The sequence below is a fragment of the Neofelis nebulosa genome, chromosome 10 (assembly GCF_028018385.1).
Source record: "Neofelis nebulosa isolate mNeoNeb1 chromosome 10, mNeoNeb1.pri, whole genome shotgun sequence".
Classification (NCBI taxonomy): Eukaryota; Metazoa; Chordata; class Mammalia; order Carnivora; family Felidae; genus Neofelis; species Neofelis nebulosa.
In genome coordinates this window covers 6,471,989-6,490,382 of record NC_080791.1, presented here as the reverse complement: position 1 = coordinate 6,490,382, position 18,394 = coordinate 6,471,989, and the positions used below count along the sequence as shown (strand labels likewise).

The following is an 18,394-nucleotide window of genomic DNA, read 5'->3' as shown; positions in this document are numbered from 1 at the left end:
GGGCGCCTGGGTGGCTCAGTCAGTTAAGCATCCGATTCTTGGTTTTGGCTCAGGTCATGATCTCACAGTTGTGAGATCGAGCCCCACAACAGGCTCAGTGCTGCCTGCTTGGGATTCTCTTTCCCCGTCTCTGTTCCTGCTCCGGTCATGCTCACATCTCTCTCTCTTTCTCAAAATAAATAAGTCAACTTAAAAAAAAAAGTAGATTAGTGGTTGCTAGAGTTTGTGGAGAGTGGGTAATGAGGGGGCGGGTTAACTGATCAGGGGTACAGTTTTTTTTTAGGGCGACGAGAATGTTCTAGAATTTGTGGATGATGGTTGCACAACTTTATGAATATATAAAATATGCTTTAAGAGGGTGAATTTTCTGGGATGTAAATTACATCACATTTTTTTTAAAAGGGTGGGGTCTATCTCTCCACCACTGGTTTGGGTTGATCCTGTGATAGGCTTTGACCAAGAGAATGCAGATGCGACACCTTGAGACTTCCAAACTGACCTGAGGAGCTCTTGCAGATTTCAGTATCACCTCTGAGGCTGGTTTCCTCAAGAATGGGAAGCCACCTGACAGAGAAAGGCCCAGATGGAAGCTAGCACCGAACACCAAGTTTGTGAGAGAGGCTCTCCTGGATCATCCAGTCCTTGCAGAGCCAACAGCCACCTGCTGGCACATGAACACACCAAGGCCTGGGGCCCCTGGCTGGCTCAGTAGGTAGAGTATGCAACTCTTGACCTCAGGGCTGTGAGTTCAAGCCCCACATGGGGCATGAAGCCCACTTTAAGAGAAAAAAGAAGCAGGGGGAGGGGAGCTAAACTTAGGCCAAATCAGGTGACCCTAACCCCAATTGCTAAATTATACACTTAAGAGCAAAAAAATACTTACATCAATATAACAAAATAACAAAAGAATTAAATACCCGAATAACTCCCCAAGCCTTGTACATTTATTTTTCACTTTCCATTTTGTCATTTTATATAATGCTATAAACATTTTAATGCAGATGGAAACAATCTCTCCTGTTTAAGAGATCTGGTCCTCCCTAACAAGATAAGTTCAGTCTAACTACTGGCTAGTAAAATAACTCAAAAAGCTAAATTCTCTTAAAGGTTTAGAAGTCATACATATATGCCTAGCATTACTACTCCTACAATTTAAATGCTCAGAATCAGTGACACTAATCATCCTCCTCAGGGTTTTTCTGAGGTCTACATTCCAGATTTCACTGGATCATATTACAGTGAAACACTTAACTTAGTTTTCCAGTGTAAAGTGTATTTTTTTAACATTTATTAATACGTAAGGTGATTCTTTATGAGCCCATTTCCAGAAAATGAAGGATAAAGGTCTATAAATTTGAAATAAATATAATTTATATTCACCAAAAGTCATAAACAGATAAGGTGATATGCTTCCAAGGCAAGTAGAAACTATATTTCTAAATGAGTTCTAGAAAAGTATACTTTTCATTAAATTTTGATACCGAAACATTTATTTTTCTAAGCAAAGCAGAAAAATATTACTTATGTTCATTAAAAGATAATTTCCTATAAAACTATAGTTTTTAAAAAATCATTTATCAAAATGACAGAATTAATGATGTTATCAATAAAACATTTCATTTTGTAAGTAACACCCCATGTGACAGGATTCTTTTTTCATCATGGTAGTGGCTATTAGCAGAATTAAATATATAACAATCATACACGTAACTTCAGTATCTTATATAGAAAAAGACCATTTTTTAGGTTAGGCTAAAAATGTTAGGCTGCTATCAGTATTTAACAAAATTTCTAACAGACAACTTTGACTAATGTTGTATGAGACACTGACATAAAAATTCACCTAAAGAATAAAAAAATTCTAGCTCTGTAGTTTTCAAAACTTCATTTTAGAGAAAGGAAAACAATCTCAGGTCTTCAGGCCCTTCCTTCTTCAAAGTGTTAAGAGTATGGGGCACCTGGGTGGCTCAGTCAATTAAGCATCCGACTTCAGCTCAGGTCATGATCTCACAGTTAGTGAGTTCAAGCCCTGTGTCGGGCTCTGTGCTGACAACTAGGAACCTGGAGTCTACTTTGGATTCTGTGTCTCCCCCTCTCTCTGTTCCTCCCCTGTTCACACTGTCTGTCTGTCTGTCTGTCTCTCTGTCTCTCTCTCTCTCCCTCTCAAAAACAAATATTAAAAAGAATATTTTTTAATAAAACTGAAGCAGGCTCCAGGCTCCAAGCTGTCAGCACAGAGCCTGACACAGGGCTCAGACAATGAACTTTAAGACCATGACCTGGGCCAAAGTCAGATGCTTAACCAACTGAGCCACCCGGGCGCCCCAACCTAAAGAGCTTTGAATGACCTTTTTTTCATTTCAATATTACGAAACATTTCTACATATTATAAACAAGAGTGAATTTCAGCCCAGCAGCAGCAATGTAAAGGACAATGCAAGGATTTTACAGTTGAAGAAATATCTGGAATTGAAGAAAATTACTATCAGCTTGAGAAGAGATACAGACTGCGAGAAAAAAAACTGATTCATGTGTACTGACACTTGACAAAAAAACAGTGGGGGTGGGGACTTCTAAAGAACATATAAAAAACTTAACTCTTTATATCTTTTTTTTTGACAGAGAGCGAGCATGTGCACGTGCAAGCGGGAGAGGGGCAGAGGGAGAAAGAGAGAGAAAGAGAGAGAGAGAGAGAGAGAGAGAGAGAGAGAGAGAAACTTTAAGCAGGCTCCATGCTCAGCACAGAACCCGACCTAAGAGTTGGACAATTAACTGACTGAGCCACCCAGGAGCCTCTTTACAGCATCTTTTAATGGAGGATGATATACTCTCTTAACAGAAAAGGCGCTAAGCGGCAAAAAAACAACCAAATCCAAATCATCTCATTAAAAATTTTAATCAAAATGGGGCACCTGGCTGGCTCAGTTGGTAGAACATGCGGCTCTTGATCTTGGGGTTATGAGTTCGAGCCCCACGTTGGGGGTAGAGACTGCTTAAATAAATAAACTTAAAAAAAATAATTAACAGATGTCCAAAGTCAATGTGATATTTTAAAATTACTTCTGGAAGCCCTACATTCAAAATCAGAAAACAGGAAATTCTCTGAGTAAAGTCTTAAAATAAACTTAATACAAAGATGCAGCACTTACTGCCTGTGCTTGCTTGATAAACTCAAGAATATCTTCTTTTAAAGCCTGATGAATTTTTGCTGGACCTTTATCATCCCAGAGACAGACTGCATGCACATCCCTGTAAAAATAAAAGTAAACGAACATGAATACCAGAACAAGAACAAAGACAAAACTCACGTCAAGTTCTGCATGAATAGTTTCCATGGATCAAGCTACACCAAGATGAGGGTGGCTGAATCCATCCCTAAGAACCAAGAATTTTTTGTAAGCTGTTGTCACACATACACTTGGTTCTTTTTTTATTTTACTTTCTCTGTCTGTTTTCCTCCTTAATCTCTATTTACTGGATTTTTTTTTTAAGTAGGCTTCACGCCGAGCACAGGGCTTAAACTCTTGAACTCATGACCCTGAGAACAAGACCTGACCTGAGGTCAAGAGTAGGACATTCAACTGACTGAGCCACATAGGCATCCCCTCACTGGATATTTTGAATTACAAAAGCAAGCTCCCTTCTTCCAATCCCACATCCCAAGGTTCACTACTATTAATTTCTTTCTCATGTAACGACAAGTGTAAATTCTAATTCTTTACCAGAATATATGCAAACTATTCTTTAAAAAAAAATTAGTCATTTAAATACTAGCAAATCTCTTAGCTTCCCCCATATAGTCGCTATATTTACACACTAATTACCGCTGTATCTCTGTTATTTAAAAAAACAAAACAAAAGCTCTCATAAGTTGGTATACTAAAACTCTGAATTTATAAAGCTGATATTATAGAAATATATTTAATGTTAATACAATATTGTCAATAAGTTAATTTCTTAATTGCCAAGCTGTAGAGTAGGGAAACTTATAACAAAAGGACAGAATCTTATATCAAGGATTCTTTTATCAAAAAATGTTCCCCAGTGATTCATTTAGTACCTAATGGAGCCCCTCTTATAAAAAATGTCAGAGAAATCAAAGTAAGACATCTCCAGAATTGTAATATTGTAACAATGACCAAATAGTTTGCTTTATATACAGAATCTTAGGAACATCAATATAACAATGTTCTGTCTGCATATTCATTTGAACTTACTTTGTCACCTGTTAAATTTAGCTTTTACCTTAATAGTGGTATCTAGCTCACTGCCCAGGATGCAGCAAACATACAAATCTTTGTTAAATAACAACAAAATAGGCAAATCTGACTGCTTACTATGTGCCAGTTACTTTTCTAGGCTGTTTTTACTCATTTAAATCTTCACAGCAACTCTGAAAGAAATACCCTTTTTATCACCATTTCACAGGTGGAGAAACTGTGGCAAAGAAAGGTTATGTAACATTCCCAAAATTACACAGCTAGTATATAGTGGAAACAGGCAGCTGGGCTCCAGAACACACACTAAACCATTCCCCAAATTCACTCTTGCACCTCTCCAAACCAACCATTCAGCCAACAGCAGTCAAAGTGATCTCCATAAAACAAATCACATCATGTGAGCTGTACCCTTAAAATCCTCCAATGGTTCCCTACTACTGTTTGAATAAACTATAAAATGATTAACTGATCCCTCTACAATCTCACCTCATGACTAAAATCAACCGGCTAAAATCAACTGATACAAAAATAGGTTGATTCTGGGGCACCCGGGTGGCTTAGTCAGTCAAGCGTCCACTCTTGGTTTCAGCTCAGGTCAAGATCTCACAGATCGTGATATAGACCCCCATATAGGGCTCTGCTCTGACAGCTTGGGGCCTGCTTGGGATTCTCTCTCTCCCTACCTCTCTGCCCCCTGCCCCTCCCCGAGCTCGCATGCGCACACCTGCGCTTTCCCTCTAAATAAATAAATAAGCTTAAAAAAAAAAAAAAAAGTTGATTCTAATTCAGTATGTGTGCAACTACTGTGCATATAAACCCAAGATAGTTCAGGAACCCAGGAGAGGGGGAGAGTAGAAGTGAGAGGCAGAGGGGTAGTAAGGAAAAGGGAAGGCTCCCAGGAAGAGTTGGTTTCCTGAGCTTAATCTCCAAGAACAAGTAGGAGTTTGCCAGGCAAAGGTACAAAGGGGTGCAAGAAGGACATGGTACACACAAGTACCAGTAGGAGTACAGAACTGTGGATTACTGTGGTGCTTGCAGTGAATTTAACCAAATCACTGTGGTTCTCATGTCAAGCAGGGAGTGGTAAGCAAGAACTTGGGCAAATGAAGCCTTTTGCAGCCACATACTACATTCAATCATGGTCCTACTGTATCCATCCACCTAGACATCTCTCCAATTTGGACATGTGCAGCTATTACCACCACCAAAGTCAAAACCACCATCATCTCTTACTTTATTTACTGTAACAAAACTCACATGCATGGACTGCTTACCATGTGCCAGGCACTGTACACATACTGACTCGTGTTAGTTTAGGTCTTCCCAGAAGCAGAGGGGATTACACATGCAAGAGATTTATGGAAGGAACTATATGCAAGGGAAAATGCGAAGTGTGCTACAGGAAGCTGGGCGAGTGATAAGCCCACAATGCCAGTCTGATCCCCGTAGGGAAGGGTGGAAAGGAAGGTTGGGTAGGAAGAGCCTTAGACTGTCTTGCAGTTCTAAGAAAGTTTGGGAGTTCTGAGGCAGAAGTCACCCATCAGAGGAGTCTGTGCCACCCTGAAGTAGGACTAACCTAGTATCCCTGTACTCAAAGTAGTGCTAGGTACATTTTAGAACGGCTAAAATGTGGCGTGAGTCTCATAAGGCAAGAGGGAATGGTGTGGTTAAGAAGGCAGGGTTGGGTCACTACCAAGTAATCTTACCCAAGAAAGAGCTAAACTTGTGACTGATTTAGCACATCTTCCCCAGCTCCCTTTTCTCAACCTCCAGGTATTCCTAACTTTTGTCACATCAGCCCTCTTTTCTCAACCTCCAGGTGCTCCTAAGTATGTCAACAATACGCTCATTCTTATTCAAACACAACACTACTCTTCATCACCCAGAAGACCCTGTCAACTCTCCAGGTCAATTTTAACACACAGTTTGAAAAACATGTAAGGTACCTAAGGAATGGATTATGATAATACCCTTAAAGCTCTCTATGTTCCTCGCCCAGATCCTACTCTCTTCTATCCTCCCCAGAAGTAACCAAGCCTGAATTTACTGTTTTTTATGTTTTATGACAGACTATGAGTATTCCTGACCTTCACAGAAATTGTATCAATAATCTTTTGGAATCATTTTGTACTCAACATTGCTTCTGCTATTTACCCGTACAGACAATATGCAGTTTTAGTTCGTGCAGTTTATCTGTTGTATCAAATGGCACATCAGTATAAAAGGGAAGGAGTAATGGCCAGCAATAAATGTATGAAATTAAATCCGAATGGTTAAGAATACATTCTCTTGGAATATAAAACCAAAGTGCTCTTAAAAATGTTTGGGAGCTCAAAAACCACAAAATACCTAGGAATAAATCTAACCAAAGAGGTGAAAAATTTATACACTGAAGACTATAGAAAGCTTATGAAAGAAATTGAAGAAGACACCAAAAAATGGAAAAAGATTCCATGCTCCTGGACAGGAAGAACAAATATTGTTAAAATGTCGATACTACCCAAAGCAATCTACAAATTCAATGCAATCCCTATCAAAATAACACCAGTATTCTTCACAGAATTAGAACAATCTTAAAATTTGTATGGAACCAGAAAAGACCCTGAATAGCCAAAGCAATCTTGAAAAAGAAAACCAAAGCAGGAGGCATCACAATCCCGGACTTCAAGCTATACTACAAAGCTGTAATCATCAAGACAGTATGGTACTGGCACAAAAACAGACACGAAGATCAATGGAACAGAATAGAGAACCCAGAAATGGACCCACCAACATATGGCCAACTACTCTTTGACAAAGCAGGAAAAAATATCCAATGGAATAAAGACAGTCTCTTCAGCAAGTGGTGCTGGGAACACTGGACAGCGACATGCAGAAGAATGAACCTGGACCACTTTCTTACAACATACACAAAAATAAACTCAAAATGGATGAAAGACCTCAACGTGAGACAGGATGTCATCAAAATCCTCAAGGAGAAAGCAGGTAAAAACCTCTCTTATCTTGGCTGCAGCACCTTGTTACTCAACACATTTCCGGAGGCAAGGGAAACAAAAGCAAAAATGAACTACTGGGACCTCATCAAAATAAAAAGCTTCTGCACAGAGAAGGAAACAATCAGCAAAACTAACAGGCAACCAACAGAATGGGAGAAGATATTTGCAAACAACGTACCAGATAAAGGGTTAGTATCCAAAATCTATAAAGAATTTATCAAACTCAAAACCCAAAAAAAAAATAATCCAGTGAAGAAATGGGCAAAAGACGTGAATAGACACTTCTCCAAGGAAGACATACAGATGGCCAACCGACACATGAAAACATGTTCCACATCACTCATCATCAGGGAAATACAAATCAAAACCACAATGAGAATAGCTAACATGAACAACTCAGGCAACAACAGATGTTGGCGAGGATGCGGAGAAAGAGGATCTCTTTTGGACTGCTGGTGGGAATGCAAGCTGGTATAGCCACTCTGGAAAACAATATGGAGGTTCCTGAAAAAACTAAAAATAGAACTACCCTACGACCCAGCAATTGCACTACTAGGCATTTATCCAAGGGATACGGGTGTGCTGTTTCAAAGGGACACATGCACCCCCATGTTTATAGCAGCACTATCGACAATGGCAAAGTATGGAAAGAGCCCAAATGTCCATCGATGGATGAACAGATTAAAAAAAATGTGGTATATATGCACAATGTAGTACTTGGCAATCAAAAAGAAGGAAATCTTGCCATTTGCGACTACGTGGATGGAACTGGAGGGTATTATGCTAAGTAAAATTAGTCAGACAAAGACAAATATCATAGGACTTCACTCATATGAGGACTTTAAGAAGAGAAAACAGATGAACATAAAGGAAGGGAAACAAAAATAATATAAAAACAGGGAGGAGGACAAAACATAAGACTCATAAATATGGAGAACAAACAGAGGGTTACTGGTGGGGGTACTCACTAAATGGGTAAGGGGCATTAAGGAATCTACTCCTGAAATCATTGTTGCACTATATGCTAACTAATTTGGATGTAAATTTAAAAAAAATTAAATTAAAAAAAAATGTTTGGGTGCTGGTTGAACATCCGCCTCTAGCTTTTGGCTCACATCACGATCCCAGGGTCGTGGGGTAGGGTCCTGCGTTGGGCTCCCCACTGACCATGGAACCTGTTGAGATTCTCTCTGTCCCTCTCCCCCACCTGTGTTCTTTCTAAAATAAAAATAAATAAATAAATAAATAAATAAATAAATAAATAAATAAATAAAAGAAAAGAGACATGTTGTAAGGGAAAGTCTTAACTACTTAATTATATTATGAAAATCAGGGAGTCGGGGGAGTAGGAGAGGGACAAAGTAAAGGTTTTTCAAAGCTTTCAAGGGGACAGGGAGAAGGGACAGGAGAAGCATCAAGCGGTAAGAAGTATTCCAAACGCTTCAACCTCCTTGGGTACAAAGAAAGTAAAACAGAAAGAATGTGACTCTGGTGTGACAAACAGGTATTTTGCTTTTAATTAATAGTAACACTATATGCTTCTGATTGAGAGTCGGAAACAGAAATATAACCACTAATGGAAATGAATTTTCAGATTAACAAAAAGAAGGAAAACAAAAAATGAAGCAGTAAGAATATCTAATAATTAGTGATAAAGTTAGAGAAGCAATAAAACAAGAATATCAGCTATAACATTACACATGAACTCAATAAATTATCCCACTGGAAGACAGTAGGCCCTTCAAAAAGACAAATATTGTGTGATTCCACTTATATGGGGTACCTAGCATAGGCAAACTAGGAGAAAAATGGGCTCCGTAGAGACAAAGAACATGAAGTTTTAAAAATGGGTAATAATGTTGATGTTTGTACAACAGTGAACGTGCTCAATGCCACTCAACTGGTTAAAGTGGTACGGTTTTATATAATGTAATGTTTATGTAATGTAATTTCCAAAAAAAAAAAAAAGGTACTAGGAAACACAAATAAAATAAAGCAGGGTGGCAACACTAGTATCATCCACAGAGGAATTTAAGGTTAAAATAACTACAGAGAGGACACATTATATAATAATGATAAAAAGCATTATTTATCAAGATATACCCAATTCTTTGGACCAAAAAACAAAACAAAACAAATTTATCTAAATATAAAACAAAAACAGAGGGGCACCTGGGTGGCTCAGTCGGTTGGGTGTCCGACTTCAGCTCAGGTCATCGTCTCAGAGTTTATGGGTTTGAGCCCCACATCGGGCTCTGTGCTGACAGCTCAGAGCCTGGAGCCTGGAGCCTGCTTCCGATTCTGTGTCTCCCTCTGTCTCTGCCCCTCCCCCCCTAAGGCTCGGTCTCTCTCTCAAGAATAGACACTAAAAAAAAATTTTCTTTAAACACAAAAATAATTACAAATTTAAGAACTTGATACAAATACAATGCAATACGTTAAAGCATCCTTACTTCTACCAGCTAGGAGGCATTCAGCTGAACCATTAAATTCAATTATGAGTGGCTCAGACTATTATGTTATTTTTCTTAAATAACTAGAAGTCTAGAGATGGGCAGCTACTGGGGTTCATTCAGAGACTGAGAAGAGGCTCCTTCTCTTTCTACTCAGACACATTAGCGTGGCAGCCTCTTACTTCTGTGAAAAGGAGGACTGTGCCAGGCACGTTAGTTTAATTCATCTGAAAAGCAAAAACTTTCTCAGAAGCCCTCCTGTAGACCTATTTGCTGGAACTGTGTCACATGGTGACCCAAACAGCAAGGGAAGTTGAAGAAGTGACTATTACAATATGCAGCCAAGTGGAAAGTACATGGCACAGAATGGGGGTGCCTCAGCTAATCAGCAGTGTCTATCACAAAATCTCTTAACATCTGAAAATCTAGACAAAAGAAAATTAAGGACATAGAGGAATGTAAAAATACAATCAATAAATATGACTTATTAGAGATTCTTATTACAACTATCAAAATGATAATTTCTTCGGGGCACCTAGCTGGCTTAGTCAGTGGAGCAGGTGACTCTTAATTTGCGGTCGTGAGTTCAAGCCCCACACTGGCTATACAGATTACTTAAAAATAAGATCTTAAAAAAATACTATTTTCTATGAGCATATACACGCATATAAAATTTGTAAATATATTTATACTTATTAAAAAATTTTTTTTAACTATTTATTTTTGAGAGACAGAGCATGAGTGGGGGAGGAGCAGGGCTAGAGGGAGACACAGAATCTGAAGCAGGCTCCTGGCTCTGAGCTGTCAGCACAGAGCCCGACGTGGGGCTTGAACCCAAGAACCGCATGAGATCAAGACCTTAGCTGAAGTTGGACGCTAACCAACTGAGCCACCCAGGTGCCCCTATAAAGATATTTTTACAGGCTATTTTCCTGATCATAATATATAAATAAGTAAATGATTAAAAAAAAAAAAAAAACAACTCCATTGTCAGAAGGTAAGTCCTTACATAATATGTGGATTAAAGAACAAAAAAACTTACTAACTAAAGAATCTACTAACTTACTAAGAGAGCAATAAAAAGGCAAACACTTCAAACTGCAAAGCCTGTGGTAATAATAAAAGCAGCATTAAAAAAACGTATAACCCTGGATGCTTTCATTTCATTTAAAAAAAAATTTTTTTTTTAACATTTATTTATTTTTGAGACAGAGAGAGACAGAGCATGAACGGGGGAGGGGCAGAGAGAGAGGGAGACACAGAATCGGAAGGAGGCTCCAGGCTCTGAGCCATCAGCCCAGAGCCTGACGCGGGGCTCGAACTCACGGACTGCAAGATCGTGACCTGAGCCGAAGTCGGACGCTCAACCGACTGAGCCACCCAGGCGCCCCTCATTTTAAATATAAAAAGATAAAAGAACTAAGAATTTATCTGAAAAGACACTAGAAAAAAACCCAAAATAATTCAAAGTAACCAGAAAGAAGATACTAATCAAGATACAAATTATGGATGTGATAAGGAGAATAAATTGAATATTCTTCTTCCCAAAGAACTGATTTTTGCCTTTTCCTTTTTTCTACCACACAATTATTTTGTATTTCATTAATTTTGGCTTTTGTCTTCCCTTCCTTATACTTCCTTTAGTTTTACCATGCTAGGGTTTTTTCCTCATTAAAAAAAATTTTTTTTTTAGTTTATTTATTCTGAGAGAGACAGAGACAGTGTGATCCGGGGAGGGGCAGAGAGAGAATCCCAAGCAGGCTCTGCACTGCCAGCACAGAGACCAATGTGGGGCTTGAACCCACAAAACTGTGAGATTATGACCTGAGTCAAAACAGAGAGTTGGATGCTCAACCGAGCCACCCAAGCACCCCTTTTCCTCATTTCTTGAAATGAGCACTTAGATCACTGACTCCCAACCTCTTTTTTTCTAACACATGCATGAAGGCTATAAACTCCTTAATACAGAAGTTGTTTTGATATGATACATCTTATCAAAACAATTTTTAAAATGTGGTTATGTGAAAAGACAAAATGGATCACTCCTCAAGACCAGATAAAAGTGGGGCACCTGGGTGGCTTAGCTGGTTAAGCATCTGCCTTTGGCTCAGGTCATGATCTCAAGGTTCATGGGTTCAAGCCCCACATTGGGCTCTGGACTGACAGCCTGGAGCCTGCTTCAGATTCTGTCTCCCTCTATCCCTGCCTCTCCCCTGCTCGCACTCTGCCTCTCTCTCAAAAATAAATAAAATATTTTTTAAAAAAGACCAGATTAAAGAAAAATGCATAGGATTAGGGATGAAATACATGGTATATCCACACATACAATATAAATACGCTATTAATAATGCCATTTCCAATTTCAAAACCTAGAGGAAACAAAAATGAAATATGAGAATAGACTCTTTGTCTTACTCCCAATTAAAAAAAAAAAATGTTTATTTATTTTGACAAAGCACGAGGAGAGGCAGAGAAAGAGACAGAGGGGAAAGAGAGAATCTCAAGCAGGCCCACGCTCAGTGCAGAGCCTGACTCGGCTCGATCTCACGACCACAAGATTGCAACCTGAGCCAGTTATCAAGTCAAATGCTTAACCGATTGAGCCATCCAGGCACCCTTTATTCCCAATTTTAAGTAGAATGTTTCCAACATATCACTATTGGGATGATGCCTGCTGCTGGAATACTTGACGAATTTATTTTTCCCATTTTTTGGAAACATTTCTTTCTTTATGCCCTCATCTATGGAGATGATCAACTTCTCATGTGACTTTAACTTTTTCTATTTGGTTTTAAGTTCAACTGTCATTTTATCTTCCTCCTTTTATTGATTTCTCTCCTTATCTTGTAAGTTTCTGAATCAAGATATTTTAAATGACCCTAAACGGTCATGTGCGGATACCCAACTCAGTTCGGAATGCTGTTTGTGTTCTTCGGCTTCACAGTCAGTTTCTGTGGAACAATTTTTATCAGCTAAAATGTTTTGGTTTCCACTCTCTTGTGGTTTTGGATGGATGGTGTCTGTCATTTTCTATTTATATTCATCTTTTGGTCAGGATTCCTAGTTTAGGAGCACCTCCTCTTTAGTTTACGAAAGCTCAATTTCTTAATGGCCGACGCTGGGAACAGAAGAAAGGGTATGTATTTCGTATCTGCTGGATCCTTAAATCCTCTAATTACTTACCCGTCTGGAAACATTTTTATCTTGCCTTAATCTTGATTCCACACTTGACTAGGTAGAGAATACCAGGTTTAGAATAATATCCCTTCAAATATTTAAAGAAAATGTTTCATCAGACTCCTACACCCAATTTGACCAATGAGAAGTACTGGGGATAGCCTGCTTTGAGACTTAACTGTACTTCATCACTCCAAGAAAAGTAGGACTATTTTGTTCATCCTTGGAATTCTGAAATTCCTTAAGGATGTGTCTTGGCATGTTTTTTTTAGCACTTTCAATATTAAAACTCGTGGCAGGGGGCAGTGGGCACCTGGGTGGCTCAGTCAGTTGAGCGTCTGACTTCGGCTCAGGTCACGATCTCTCAGCTCATGGGCTGGAGCCCAGTGTTGGGCTCTGTGCTGACAGCTCAGAGCCTGGAGCCTGTCTCAGAATCTGCGTCTCCCTTTCTCTGCCCCTCCCCTGCTCAGGCTGTCTCTAAAATAAACGAACATTAAAAAAAAAAAAAAAAAAGTTACATCTTTATTAAAAAAAAAAAGACTCGTGGGGATGGGTGGGAAGGGACAAGAGTATTCAATTTTCTTCTTATATTTTTGGACTATACCCTCTCCTCTACTATTTCTATTCTCTCCTGGCATGACTTTACCCAATTCTAGATCGACCTTCTTCCTTTCTTTCTTTTTAATGTTTATTTATTTAGAGAGAGCGCAAATGCAAATGCAGGAAGGACAGAGTGAGAGAGAAAGAGAAATAATCTCAAGCAGGCTCTGCACTGTCAGCACAGAGCCTGAGGTGGGGCTCTAACTCAGAGACTGCAATATCATGACTTGAGCTGAAGTCAGACACTTAACTGACTGAGCCACCCAGGTGCCCCCATATTTCTTAAATTCCATTTTATTTTCCATACTTTGTTTTTGCTCTACATTCAGGGAGAACTCTTTTATTTTTCAAATCACTGATTTGGTCTTTCATTTTTTAGCTCTTTATTTTTTATTTCAAAGGTCTCTTCTTTATCTTGACTTTCATTTTCAGTGACATCTCTTTCATTTTCTTCCTCTTTGATATAAACTGGAGTTTTTTTTAAGAGTTCTTTTCCGAACCTTGCATCATCTATTTCCTCTAAGATGGCCCTTGATGATTCCCCATCTCCTGGTATTCATGGCCGTGTAAGTTCCCTCCTACAATGTACAAGCATTTGCATGATTAACAGCACATATGTAACGGTTTGTCACTTCCCAAATTATGTTATAATCACCATGAATTCCACCTTGGGAGGACCCTCTTTCACTCTGGGGAAAATACGCTGCCACACTGTAAACTGCCCTACGGAGGGGCCCACATGGTGAGGAACTGAACACCTGCCAACAACCATGTAGGTAAACCCGAAAGATCACTCAGCCCTAGCTGAGTCTAGGCCTACATCTTCTGCTGAGCTCCACTGCAACCTTGAGAGAGACTCTGAGTTACGCCACCCAATTAAGCTGCTATCAGCTTCCTGACCCTCAGAAACTGTGACAGAGTGTTTTTTACTTCCAGATGCTAAAGTTTAGAGGAACTTGTTATGCAGCAAGAGACAAATGATAAACAGAGATAGAACAAAGAGAGGCAGAAAACTATTGTAATCATTCAGATGAGGAGAGGGGGAAGAAGCTGGGATGGAAAGAAGTTTCATTCAAGAGATATTTAATAAAAATCTATGAAACCTAGTAATCAACTGAATATGAGGGAATTAAAAAACAGAAAGCTGATGGTAGCTTCTACATGTTCGGTTTGAAACTATGAATAACACATTTTTATCATTCTAAATTTGGAGTATTTACAGAACTTAAGAGACCAGACACATAGAGGAAAAAACAGACCATTTGAGTCTGGAAGTTCATGTCACGAGAATAATCTAGATTGCTTTTGCAGATATGAGAACTCAGTTAAAGGAATAAAAAGAAATGAAACTCTGGAGGAAACCAAAATTTAAGAGGTGCACAACAAAAAGTCAGCTTACATGACAGAGATGAGGCAGACAAGAGAGGAGAAAGTGGCGTCAAAAACCAACTTGGGGGGCGGGGGGCACCTGGGTGGCTCAGCCAGGTGAGCATCTGACTCTTGGTTTCGTCTCAGCTCATGATCTCATGGTTCATGGGTTCAAGCCCCACGTCAGGCTCTACGCTGACAGTGTGGAACCTACTTGGGATTCTCCCTCCCTCTCTCTCTGCCCCTCCCCTGCTTGTGTGTGGCCCCCCTCTCAGATTCAAATCAAAATAAACTTTAAAAACAAAAACAAAAACCAACTTACGAACAATAAAAATACATTTTAAAATAACTTATAATAAAGATAAATCTTCTTTAAAATGAAGCATCCCAAGCTCAAAATAATTTATTATTTAATTCTGGCATCGACTTCACAAACCAGAGTCAAACCAAGTATGTATATAGAACAGCAGCAGTTATTAACCAAGGGAGGTACCATCCCCACAGAGGCTCATGGGGAAAAATCTGAGAGCTTTTCTTTGGTTTCATTAATGAGAAGTAGGGAGGAGAGTACACAGGGAGTGTCCACTACTAGAGGTGATGAAGGTGAAGGCCACAGGTGATAAACATCCTGCAATATGCAGCACAATCTTGTTTAACCACTTAAAATGCCAACAGTGCTCTTACTGAGAAACAAGGATATATGAGAAAAAATGGAGTAGCCAATGTACTTTAAAAATAATACAATATTTTAGTGCCTCAAATTTAGAAAGATATAAGCAATCTAGTTATTAACTCGTGATCAAACAGGCTAAAATCTGAAAGGTTTTAATTAATGTAGGTCTTGCAATTTTGGTGATGGCATGTAAGATATACATACAAGAAGTCTTTAACCTAAAAGGACTACATATCGAGCTGCCTTAGATACCTCAAGGAGATCAAGGAATTTTACAGAAATGACGTGATGAGACCACTAACTAGGGCACATACAAAGGTGTTGACGATTTCTGCTTAGAAACAGACTTGAAGCAGGGACACCATCACACTACGCTCCCTCTCCTGGTCAGGAGTGCACAGGAAACAAGCATTATTCTACATGATAAATGATGTTATCAACACAAATTGGCAAAAACAAAACAAAACCAAAAAAACCCCACCACATTCAACATATTATTCATAAAATAGTTTAATCAAATAATTTAAGAAAAATATATAATATACATGAATGCTACGAATTTTTTAAAGGGCTTAGCTATTTCTTACTGAACTCTAATTTTTCAAAAGGCAGAATCATGTGTGTAAGTTAATTAATATTATGCAACAAGTTCTACATTATTTAGGGAAATTAAATTTTTCTTATGTGATAAAGAGAAAAAGAGCACAACAGCTTAATGTGTTTGGGTTACTCAGTCACACACCTACAACTCACTAGTAGAGTATTTCACTAGACCATACACAAAAAGATTATAGCAAGTCTGAGACAGTTATCCTTAGGAAGCTATGCTTGCAAGGCTGGTGCTTGGCTACTATCTGGGAACTTGAATTTTGCAAAGGTTCTCACCGTTTCCCTATAAGAATGGCTCATGGTGCCTTAATGTTTCAGTAAACAATCTGATTTATGATGAACACTTGCTTTTCAACTAGGAGTCCAGAATTTTAGGTCATGTCAGGCAGAGGCTATTGTGACCAGTAAAAACCCTGGGCACTGAGTCTTTAATGAGCTTTCCTAGTAGACATAATTTCACATGTGCTGTCACAATTAGTTGTTGGAGAAGTGTCTCCTGTGTAACTGCAATGGGAGAGGATGCTTGGAAACTTGTACCTGGTTTCCCCTGGACTTGCCACCCCACCTTTGTTGCATTTTGCTTTGTATCCTTTACCGTAATAAATCAGAGCCATGAAGATGACTATATGCTGAGTCCTAGGAGTACTCCAAGCAATCAATGAACCTCGAGGTGGTCTTGAAACTGATACAACTGGTGTCAGAAGTGGAATTCACTAGCACCGCTGTGACTCACTGAAACACGGTGACAGCACTGTCTGGTAAGAGGAAGAAGTGATGGGATGATGAAGTTTTGTCGTTTGGGGGGCTATGAAATCATCCATGGTATGAAACAGCAGCTGAGTTGCTATCTGTTTGAAGAGAAAAGAGTTACCTCGGAAATTTGAAAACGAAAGGTCTAACCCCAGCAGAGTTGGCTAGCTCAATCCCCTGGCTGCTTTTGGCCATGCCGATAAAGTAGGAGGAGAAACGGCACAGTCTGGGTGACACCTGTGATTTCTGTTCTTGCCTCCAATTGGAAAGAGAAAAGGCCCAGAGTTTTGGGTGAACCAAAAATGTCAAATGTTGATTTTGGTTTCCCCCGCAGCCATGAGGAAAGAGTTAAATGAGATGCCAGGGTTGGAGAAAGCTTTATATAAACCATGGGAGAAAACGTTGGGGGTGGGGTGCTTGCAGGGAGAAGAAACTACTCCAGCTGTTTCTTCAGCCCAACAGCTATTGCTGAAGCAAAATCCTTCTCCAGGCCCCTTGCACTCCAGTCAGGAACTCCCAGCAACTGTAAATGCTAAAGTTACTGCTAGGGGTTTGAACAGGAGGTCAGGGGAGGAGGTTTAAAAAATGGCTTTGTATTTTGTAGCTATTATATCTGGATGTATGGCCAAAAAAGATGCAAAATGCTATATGCTTGTACTTTTGTAACTGCTGGAGGGGTTGTATCTATCAGGAAAGTATGGCCCTAAAAATTAGCGGACACAATTTTCTTGCCTTGAGTTGCTGGGGAGGTGACTGGCATTTAAAGTGTTTGAATATTGGCAACAGAATAAAAGTCTCTGTAACAGGTGATATTTACTATTATTTTTACCTATTAGTATGTTGAGAAGACAACATGAAAACAAAGGAAATCTTCAGACAGAAATACTTTTGGAGTTTTAAAAAGCAGTTTTTAGTGGCCACTGAGCTCTGGCGAAATCAGATGTCTGACCCTCAGAGGCTAATGACTTTCCAGCCTGATGTGCATATTTCTGAGTGGGTCAATTTGGACTCCAAGACTGGTAAGATAAAAAAGGCTTAGAAAAGTCTTGCTTGTCACTTGGACTTGGAACATGACTGTGTGCCTGCAGCATCTTGGCTTCCTGCTGCAGAAGAAAACTTGCTCTCTTTTTTAGAGTCCTGAATTCACAGATCTTAACTGCCTGGTCTCTGAGCTGAAACTGGATACTGTCTGTTTCTGACTGTTTCAACCTCAGCATAAGCTGTACTGAACTAAAGAGCCAACGTATACTCAGCGAGCAGAGGTCTGCCATGAGGACCGCTGCAGATACCAGACCCCCTTTGCAGAACCATAGACTGAAAGCATCACGGATTCTGGCTGGACCACCTGAATCACTTGCAGATGCCTACAGAAAAGGGCTTATTCTCTGATGGAGCCGTCTGAAGTCAAGCTTCTGGCTGACGCTCTACATGTGATACAGAGACTAACTGCACTCCTAACTTGTGGTCACCACCAAGAGCTGCAAGAGTAGTCAATCTCACTGTGATTGACTGGTGTTCAGTTTTCTGGACTTGTTGCAGTTTTCAACA

At 39.4% G+C, this 18,394-nt stretch overlaps 1 protein-coding gene across 3 annotated transcripts in view; it reads right to left on the bottom strand.

Moving 5' to 3' along the window:
* Window positions 1-18,394, bottom strand: part of CUL5 (cullin 5) — a 94,891-nt gene that overhangs the window by 55,768 nt on the left and 20,729 nt on the right. For 2 of the 3 annotated variants that reach the window (XM_058686657.1, XM_058686659.1), the window contains one exon: window positions 3,150-3,249. In XM_058686657.1, coding sequence (XP_058542640.1) covers window positions 3,150-3,249 — 100 coding nt within the window. Of the gene's footprint in view, window positions 1-3,149; window positions 3,250-16,691; window positions 16,945-18,394 lie in introns of all 3 variants that reach the window. The other variant, XM_058686658.1, reaches the window with a different exon arrangement.